The 9,868-nt window shown below is 58.9% G+C and overlaps 2 protein-coding genes across 5 annotated transcripts in view; one reads left to right on the forward strand and one right to left on the reverse strand.

Moving 5' to 3' along the window:
• LOC116827228 (uncharacterized) overlaps positions 1-9,868 on the forward strand; it is a 423,640-nt gene that overhangs the window by 106,179 nt on the left and 307,593 nt on the right. The window lies entirely within an intron of this gene.
• The window catches only part of LOC116825022 (uncharacterized), a 55,724-nt gene that overhangs the window by 5,434 nt on the left and 40,422 nt on the right, over positions 1-9,868 (reverse strand). The window contains exons 1-3 of one of the 2 annotated variants that reach the window (XM_032780692.2): positions 2,030-2,216; positions 1,348-1,474; positions 241-354 (exon numbers count right to left, since the gene is read on the reverse strand). The exons of the other annotated variant lie outside the window; for it this stretch is intronic. Of the exons in view, the coding sequence (XP_032636583.2) occupies positions 241-354; positions 1,348-1,474; positions 2,030-2,053 (265 nt within the window). The 5' untranslated portion in view covers positions 2,054-2,216. Of the gene's footprint in view, positions 1-240; positions 355-1,347; positions 1,475-2,029; positions 2,217-9,868 lie in introns of those variants that run through there. 2 annotated transcript variants of the gene reach the window in all.

Genomic DNA, 9,868 nt, shown 5'->3' on the forward strand with positions numbered 1-9,868 from the left:
AGTTGGATTCTGCCTCTACGTCCCACCCAAACACTCCCAGGGAAGTAAATTTGGCGACAAAATTCCTGACAGTTAACAGGATGAGTGGGAAGCTGTTATGATATAACACCTGCTGACTGCAGTCCTGACCTGGCTTAGACGGGGCAGAACTGGGGGCTCTTGCTCATGGCATGTTTTGGGAGTCCCAACTTTTTCCTTCACTTGACAGATGGTTCTGTCTCAGTTTCCCTGACTCCTCACCTGTGCAGGTGCCTCTTGGGCTCCCACTTTCCTCAGAGGCCTGGAGATCTGGGACCCACGGCTCTTCCCCTCGTTCCAGCTGGGCGATCAGGTGAGGTTTAGGAACAGGAAATCCTGCCCAAGGGGTGAAATCAGGCAAGATCAGGGTGCATGGAATCGTGGAAGAGTATTTTTCACAAGGAACATTCCCTGAGATTAACCTGACCCTACATGGGACTGTGGTAACTCAGACTCCTTGGGAGCAGCACGGACCTGGGGGTCTTTTCACCCCCTCACTAGGAGGTCTCAGGGTAGATGCTCTGTGGGACTTGCTGACACACACACAGCTCAGGTGTTAAACTCCTGCCTATTTCCAAGCCTGCAGAACCTAGAGCCCTCCCCAAGGATGGAGTAAGGTGAATGGTGTGTGAAGGAGAAATAATACATGCAGGACAATACCCTGCTTCTGGCTCCTGGACAGCTGGAGAGATGGGGATGAATTAGCCTGTCCATTCGGTTTCTGACTCTCCTGTTCCCTTGGAGATGCAAGTCTCTCTCACACTGGCACAGGCACCAACTTGCCCTTGTTTCCGGGGGTGTTTGACCTCACCTCTGCCTCCGCCCCCACTTCCATGAGGCCCCGCCACTTCCCAGCCCCTATTTCAACCCTTTCCCCAAAGTCCCTGCCCCAATTCCCCTCTCCCTGCCCCTATTCCAACTCCTTCCCCAAAACCCCAACCCAGTCCTGCCTCTTCCCCACCTCCTGCCCTGAGCGCACCTTGTTCCCTCTCCCCGCTCCTCCCTCCCCCGAGCATGCAAACAGCTGTTTGGCGCTGGCCGGGTGGGAAACGCTGTGAAATAGGTGAAGGAGCGGGGATGCAGCACGCTCGGGGGAGAGGAGGAGGCAGGGCAGGGAAGCTTGGCTGCTGTAGGGTGCAGAGCACCCACTAATTTTTCCCCATGGGTGCTCCAGCCCGGGAGCACCCACAGAGTTGGGGCCTATGCACACTGGAGCTGTGGACTATCTGACCTACCTCCTCCAGTCTCTCTGACCAGGGAAGAACCTAACCAGAGTCAGATACATAGACCCCACAGCTTCCAATAACCAAGGGGACGGAAATCCCTTACCCAGCGAGGTCACCGTCTCATGGTTCTCCTGCATGACGTCCCTGTAGAGGGCTCTCTGAGCGGGGTCCAGTAGAGCCCCCTGCCCCTGGGTGAAATACACAGCCACCTCCTCGAAGGTCACCTGCATCTGAAACAACCAGAGTCCCCCACTCAACACCTGCTGCCCCAGGTACAATCCCAGTAGTCACAGGGGAGGAAAGATAAAGAAATGGAAACTCTGGGAAGACCAGAGTAGCAGAATCCCACCCCCATCCTGCTCAGAACAGCCAGGACGCTTCTGGGGGTGGGAGAAGGTGACAGCTCCTTGTCCCGCAGCACACAGAGCAGGGCAGGGTCTTCTCATTTCCCACATGCCTGCCAGCCACAGGCTAATCCAGGAAGCAGAGCGCTGAGCCAGGGATGGGGACTGGAATCCCACCAGCTTCCCTGCGTATTTCACAGCAGCCTCTGGCCAGTGGGGTCAGGCTCCAGCCCTGGGAGTCTGGTCAGTTTTCCCAGACCTGTCCAGGGGGTTGTTTCCTGGTTGAGAAATGGGGGAATATTCCCTCCTCTCCCATATGCCAATGGGCCTGTTCAGAAAATCTGGCTCCAAGTTGAATGTGTCTCAGCAGGTTTGTCCTGCTCCTCCCCTTCTACAGCAACTCCCTCCCCTCCCCCACACAGCTTCCTGAAAATCCCCTACCTGAGTTGGCTCCATCACAGCCATTTCCCTTCCCTGTCCCCTGGAAGATGGATGTGATTCCTCAGCCTGTCAGGACGAGAGGGGCGATGAGGGAGGTTTCAGAAAGGCCTTGAGTCTATTTCACATCCCGATTCCCTCCAGGCTCCCTCCCTGCAGACAGACGCTCTGGACTCTGCCATTCTGGGAAAACCCTGTCACTTTATCACAACACAGACCTGGCCCCTCCCACCAGCACTGAGACACCCTCTGAGACACTTTTAAACACCCCCAGGGACAGAGTGTCTGAGAGAAATGCTAGAAAATAGCAGAATCATAGGAGCCACTTTGGGGGATTTCCCCTGCTGTTGGCCCCGAGGACAATGCATCCCCCCAGCAGTGCAAGGGGCTAGGCAGAGGCAGGATCTGGCTTTACCTCTGTCAGCTCCTTCCCTTGTTCCCAGCAGAGTCAGCCCAGGGGTGATGCAGCCAGGGCCAGCTCTACTGTTTTTGCTACCCCAAGCAGCGTGCCGAATTGCCGCCGCGGACGGCGGGGGCAGTCCGTGTGCCATCAGGGCAGCACACGCGTTTCCGCTGCGGTGGGAATTCGGTGGCAGCTAATATGTTCAGCTGTCCACGGCAGTGCACCTTCTGTCTTCCAGCAGAAGACAGAAGCTGCCGCCGAAGAAATGCACATGCTGCCTGAACAGCACATGGACCGCCCCCGTTGTCTGCGGCGGCAATTCGGCATGCTGCTTGGGGGCAAAAACACACAGACTGCCACCCCTTGCAGACTGCTGCCCCAAGCACCTGCTTGGAATGCTGGTGCCTGGAGCCAGTCCTGGGTGCAGGGAATGGATCCAGGCAGGGTTGGGAGCTGGGAACCTCCTTCCCCAGTTCTTGCTCCTGCTGCCCCTTTCGGTTTCACCCCTCCCCTTCCTGTCTCCTTCCCTCCCCCTCTGCCTGGGAGAACTGGGGACTGTCCCGTTCCCATGGGCGTTTGCTCTCCAGTGTGAGCCTGGCCGTGTCACTGGGGGCAGCAGCTCTGGGACCCACATGCACGGGGGAGCCCCTCCCCCTCCAGTACAAACTCACCAGCAGGTCCCTGAAAGGGGCCCTTTGCGCAGAGGCAGTGTCCTGCCTGGCCCCAGCCCTTTCCCCCGGGTCTCTCCCATCACCTGCAGGCTCCGGCTCAGGGGCTGGTGTGGTCAGAGCCTGGGGTTGCCCCAGGGGTGGGTCTATCCACCAGAGAAAGCTGTCAGTTTGTCCCATCCCCCATCCACCAGTTGGACACAGAGGAGGGCTAAGGAGGGTCTCTCCTTGGCAAAGACCCTGCTGTGGGAGCAGCAGCTGCTCAATCTGGGACCCAGATCAAAATGCAGGCGGCAGGATCAACCTATCATGGGGAAGGCTCCCTTAGATTCACGGATATTTTTAGTAAAACTCATGGACAGATCACAGGCTGTAAACAAAATATCACGGTCTACGATCTGTCCATGACTTGTACTATACCCTTGACTAATTCTTGGGAGTGCCGTGGGTGCTCGTGGTGGGATGTCGGGGCACAAGTGCTGGGAGTTAGCAGCCCGGGGGCTCCACAGGAGCTCGGGAGAAAGCGGTGTAAGGGTCGCTGTGAGTGCTCGGGTGGGAGCAGCCGAGGACTCTGCTGGTGTTGTGGGGTGGGATTGGCTGGGCTCGCAGGCTCCCTACCCGGCTTCTCAGAAGCGGCAACATCTCCCTCCCTAAGCTTCTAGCTTCCATAACCTCCTGTGACAAACTTGCAGCCTTAATCATGAGCAGACAGAGAAAGACACCAGCCTCTTCTGCCTTAGCAATAACTAGCCCCCCCATATGAGGACAGTTCAGTGGCTGCAGATTTCATTTGTCCACCTGGACTCACACCAGAACAGAACCAGAGAACCAGGTTGAACCGATATGCTTAACTGAACTGGAACCAGACTTAAACCATCATTTTTCCTCTTACTCAGTGAACCTGAATCTGAACTGAACTTGGGAAAAAAAATGGCTACCAGGTAACATAAAGTTTCAGCAATTTTTCAGCTCAATATTTGAGAAAATGAAATAAAACCTACTTTGACCTCACTCATTATAATACAAGACACCAAAACAACCCCCAGGAACGTGATCACTACCGGAACGGCCTGTCCCAGTAGGAGAAGAGAAGGGGGCAGCCCACAGGAGCAGGGAGGGAGGGGAGAGAAGTGGGGGCTCCCTGTCCCAGAAGTTAACATTAACTCTTCAAGGCCAAGGAAAAAGGATGCTCAACTCTTCCTCCCTTTAGACAGGCCTCCTCTCACCCGCCCCCACCCCTTAGGGCAGCTCCTCCCCCCATTGCCCCACCTGAGGCAGGCCCCATGCCCCAAATTCAGTTCCCCACTGAAGCAAGCCACAAGCTCACTCCCAACCCCCACTCCCCACTTCTGGGGATCACCCAGTAACTGAACCGGAACCGAACACACCGACTGCCACTGAACCCGAACCAAACCCCAATTCTGCTCCTTGCGGCTCACAGTGACTCTGGTTGGACACCGAATCCTGCGCAGAAATCAGACCAGCCCCTATTCAGCGCTGTCAGCCCAGGAGTCAGACCCCTCCCCCCCCGAAAATAAGGAAATTGTCTTTAAACACAAATATGAAATTGGAAGCTGGGTGTGTGCATGGAGGGACTCTGGGTGGACATTTGCCTGGTAAATTCTCAGCCCTTTGGGTAAAACTCCTGCCCGTGCCTATCTCTGGGTGACCAACTTTTCTAAAGGCAAAAGTGAGACACATGGAGGAGCCTCACCCCTCCTATCCCCCAGGCCACACCCCCCGCTCCACCTCTTTCCTCTGAGGTCCTGCCCCCTGGCAAGACTGGAAGCTGGGCCATGCTAACACCTGCACAGGGAGCCAGGCCACTGCAGGGAGCCCCGGACCCTCCACCTGCCCTGGGCAGGGGGCTGGATTGCCGAACAGGGTGACCAGGTCTCTGATTTTGGACTGGAACAGCTGGTCGAAAAGGGATCCTGGAGGCTCCAGTCAGCACCGCTCACCGGGCCATAGACTGTCCTGTTGGCGGCGCCACGCAGCAGGGCTGGCAGGCTCCCAGCCAGCCTCCGCACCACACAGCTTCGGGCAAGCAGTCAGCATGTCCAGCTCCCAGGCTTAGGGACGGCCAGGGGGTTCTGCGCACTGCCCCCACCTCCTGCCCGCAGGCGCAGCTCCCAGTGGCCGGCCGGGTCAGGGCAGGGGACAAACTAGCCCCACTCAAGATTTCTCAGCAGGTGGCTGTTGAGGGATCATGGCACGTGCTTTTCTCACTGCTGCTGGCCCTCTTCTGCTTGCGCTCCTCCTGTGGCTGGGCTCCAGCTGTGGCACCTGCCCCTGCGCGAATGGTCTGTCGCCCCATCCCCAGCACCGAGGAGTTTGAGGTATAGATCCTCATCTCCAAGTGCTGGGAGTGAGGCTGCTGGCGGGGAGGGGAGGAGAATGAGACCAGGGTCGGCCTTGTGGGTGGGTGGGAGTTGGGGGGAAGGACCTGAGCTGCAAGGGGCAGCTGGACGATCAGCTGAGCCAGGTGACTTCTCAGGAGCAAGGGTGTCCCTCCTCCCCTGCCATGTGCAGCCACCACTGCCCCCGTCCCCCACCTCCTTCCTCACCGGAGCCCCCGGCCACTCGGACTGGGAGCGTCCTCCTCTCTGCTGTGCCGGGCGGGGGGAGGCTGATGCTCAGGTGTCCCGCTCCCATGTACCCAATTTACACTAAGCTACGGCAGGGCCGGTGCAAGGATATTTTGCATCCTAGGCAAAACTTCCACCGTCCACACACATCCCGGAGAATCACTTATTATAAATTTTCAGAAATGAATACAGTTCAGTCACATCTTACACCGGGGTTTGGTTCTAAGGTCAGTGCGTAAGAGGAAAATTGTGTATAGTGAAAATTACCACAAAGTACAGTATACACTAGAACAGGGGTTCTCAACCTACAGCACACACGCCAAAGGTGGCACGCGAGCTGATTTTTTTTTTTTTAATGGCAGGCTGCGAGTCTCGGCCACCGCTGAGCCTGCTGCAGACTTGGGGTTCCGTTCACTCAGCTGCCAGCAGGGTCCCAGCCAGCGACTCCGCTCAGCCTGCTGCCATTCACCCAGGCCAGCAGGAGGCTGAGCGGGGCTGGTGGACGAGACTCTGGCTGGTAAGGGGCTGGCAGACGGAACAGCAGACCGACAGCGGGCTGGGTGGGGTCGGCAGCTGGGACCTCAGCCCGCTGCCAGCTGGGCTCCCAGCCGCCGGCTCCGCTGAGTCTCCTGCTGGCCTGAGCGAACGGAACCCCAGGCTGGCGGACGGAACCCTGGGTGAATGGAACCCCAGACCGTTCCCCCAGGCTGGCAGGAGGCTGAGCGGAGCTGGCTGGGACCCCAGCAGGCTGAGCGGGGCTGGCGGCTGGCGTCTGAGTGAACAGAACCCCAGGTCGGCAGCAGGCTTAGTGGCAGCTGGGACCTGCAGCCTGCCATTAAAAAAAAATCGGCTTGCGTGCCACTTTTGGCATGTGTGCCACAGGTTGAGGACCCCTGTTCTAGTGTATACTCTGTGTATTGTACTTTGTGGTAATTTTCACTACACACCATTTTCCTCTTATGTGGTGACTTTAGAACCTAACCCCCCTGTAACATGTGACTCCACTGTAGTGTAAAAAAAAAAAAATTGGGGCACTGCTTTTTGGCACCCCCAAATCTTGGTGCCTTAGGCAGTTGCCTAGTTCGCCTAGTGGTTCCACCGGCCCTGAGCTGGGGTGACATGGGTCAGGGGGAATCTGTGTGTGCTGCTGCCTCTCTGGGTCCAGCTGTTTATGTCTGAACAAGCCTTCAGGTGCCTGACCGACCCTGAGTGCTTTCTTAAAGAGACAGTGCTAGGAGGTCAGCCCTGCCCTGTCCTTACGCAGCCCAGGCAGGGAATGTGACCTGGGTGCAGGGAGCCCCGAACTCGCTCCTCCCCTCACGGCCCCCTAGGGGTGCATGGGGCAGAGACGCAGCAGTCCAGTGGGGGAGCAAGCAGCAATGCCAGCTGCTCCATCCCTGCAGCCAGCTCAGTTTCCCCACGTGTCGGAGGGGGATGCAGAACTTAGGGGCACAGGAGGAGGGTAGGAGTTGAGGTCAAAGGGGCACAATGTAGGGGTTAGCATGCAGGAGGGGGCAGGGGTTAGGGACAAAGGGGGCACAGTGCAGGGTTCAGGGGTGAGGGAGGGCGGGGAGGCCATTGGGGTGACGATGCTCCATGCCCATGGGGGCCAGGAGCACCAAAATGCAAGTTCGCCCAGGGTGCCATTTTCGCTAAGGCCGGCCCTGATCTCAGGGCCCTACCGGGGGGGGGGAGGGGGAAAAGGAGTCTCTGGGTAGGCAAGTGTGTGCACCTCCTGCATTCAAACTGTTGCAGCTCCTGGCCTTCTCCTGGCGCCTGTCTGGGCCTTGGAGGGAAAATGGGTGGGGAAGAGTGAACAAAGGAGGGGGGGGTGAAGCGAGCGGGGGCCGGGCCTCACCGAAAGGTGCGGGGCAGGAGCAGGACAAGCTGGGAACCCCAGTGCCCAGAGCATCCCCCGCCCCACCTGCCGGCCCCGCAGCGCAGGTGACGAGTCTGGGGTTCTCCACTGCAGACTGGGAGGCTCTTATGACCAGGATCTCGCCTCTCGCTGGCCGGGGAGGGGGAGGGCTTTGGTGGGGAGGCCACCGAGGGGTGGGGCCTCGTGCAGAAGGGGGGCTAAGGCCCCCCTCGGCCCCACCCCTGGGGAACAGGCGGGCGCTACCCCTCAGCCTCGGGCATGCGCAGAGCCCTGGCACCGGGAATCCTGGAGTCGTTTAGCCCGAGTCCTGCCACCTCGGGACACACGGTCACCCTGCCCATCCCCCCCGGGGTTTGACCATTCCCAGGGGAACAAATCCCCGCGGGCTGCTGGGCAGGGCAGCCCCCTCCCCCACCCTTACCCCATGGGGCGGGGAGCTGCCTTGTATCTCTCCCCCCCTCCGCCTTGTCCCTGCCCCAGCCAGTCTCCTCCCAGCCTCCCCTCCCCACATCCCCCCTTTAAGAGATAAAGAGGAGATAATAATACCATTCTGGACAGATATGACGCGTCATGACGGAGGGGCCATGATGGGACAACAGTGCAGTGCAGGGTCAAAGTGAAGGAACTTGGGAACTCCTACACAAGGTGCGGGAGGTCAAACTGCGCTCCAGTGCACCGTGCTGCAATCCACGAGCTGCGGTTTTACAAAGAGCTGGACACGATTCTCGGCGAGACCACCCACTGCAGAGACCTCCGTATATTTTGGCAGCTCAAGGGGATAGTCAAGAGTGGACTGAGCCAGGAGAAAATCATGGACGGGGATGTGTGCAGGAGGGACCCAGAAGCAGAGGACGACTTGGTGTTCGCAGTTGCGGAAGCCAGGAACGCTTCTCTATTCCTGAGGAGCTAGCTATCACAGCAGTCAGGTCAGAGTGGGCGAAGCAGACACAGGGCAGGTGCCTGATAAGTGGTTTTGATTTGGAGTGCTGAAGGGAGTTGTGTGGGGAAAGGGGGTTGCAGAAGGTCACTGTTCCTTGTGCGAGCTTGCAGGAGGATGTGCAGAAGGCTTGCCTGTGTCTGTGGTCGTGTACCCCTGGTGAGAAGCACTGCTATAACAAACAGGACTTCAATTGTATTCGCTTACAATGCTTCATCTGCATGTGAACGTGGGAGAGAGATGACAGATATCCTTGGTCTAGCAAAACCCCGTTTGTCACCCTCCTAATTCAGAATTTAAAACAGTTTCTGATATAGAAATGTTAGTCATTAAAATCATCTGCCCAGGCTTCTTGCAGTGAGGCGGAGGACCAGTGTGACATGAGCCTTTATTAAAGATGGTCCGTGAGCCGTGGTGGATGAACACTATGAAAGCAGTGCCTGAGGCGCAGTGCGTTTGTCAGGTTGATCAGCGTTGCCCTCACAGAAACAATGCACCTTTCCTTCACACTGAAGGCTCTTAGTGTCATAGGAGACAGGGTCTGGGGCAGACTGCAGAGCGATGAGTTGATCGCTAGGACCCAGGGGCAGCCGGGAGGCGCTCTGGGGCAGCGAGAGCTGGGCTCCGGATTCTCTGGAACAACCCCTGGATTCTCTGGAACAACGAGTCCTCCTAGAAACCCCCTTGTCTCCCATCCCCGGATCTGCACGTTTCTTTCTGCCCCACATTTCTCCTGAGGCTTCTAGGCAGGGCACCTACATAGCGCTGGGGCAGGCGGCTCCAGCACGTGGATTGATCCTAGACCCAGGGGCAGCCGGGGCGGCTCTGGGGCAGCGAGCCGCTGGGCTCCGCCCGCACAGGAAGTGAGTCGCAGCCGCTGCGTGACTCGGCTCCCAGCGAGATCCCGAGCCCGGCGCTGTGCTGGAGCCCGGAGCCCTGGTGCAGCCGGGAGAGGGAATCTCCAGCAGGGCCCTTCCCGCTGCTCCCAGGAGCCCTCCCAGGCCAGGCAGAGCCCCCAGCCCGGCCCGCCCCTGCCCCGGGGGCCCCGTCGGAGGGAAGGTGAGAGAGACCCGCCCCCCCCCGGGCTGCAGGGGGGGTTTTGGCCCCAGGCTGCTCCCAGCGCAGCTGGCTGCGATTCCGTCCGGGGCCCGGGAAAGCTGCCGCCAGCCCCGGTGGGTGCGGGCGGGGGGAGCCACCCGGCGTGCTGGGGGTGGAACAATAGTACGGGGGGCGGAGGGGGCTGAGGGAGGAACAGGGGCAGGATGTGGGGGCTGGTTTGCTTGAAGGGAGGCTGGGGCGGTGCAGGGTGATCGGGGCGGAGGGGGGATTATGGGCGCGGGAAGATTGTGGGGGGTTCACTGCTGAGG

Source organism: Chelonoidis abingdonii, chromosome 12 (assembly GCF_003597395.2).
Source record: "Chelonoidis abingdonii isolate Lonesome George chromosome 12, CheloAbing_2.0, whole genome shotgun sequence".
NCBI classification, from domain to species: Eukaryota; Metazoa; Chordata; order Testudines; family Testudinidae; genus Chelonoidis; species Chelonoidis abingdonii.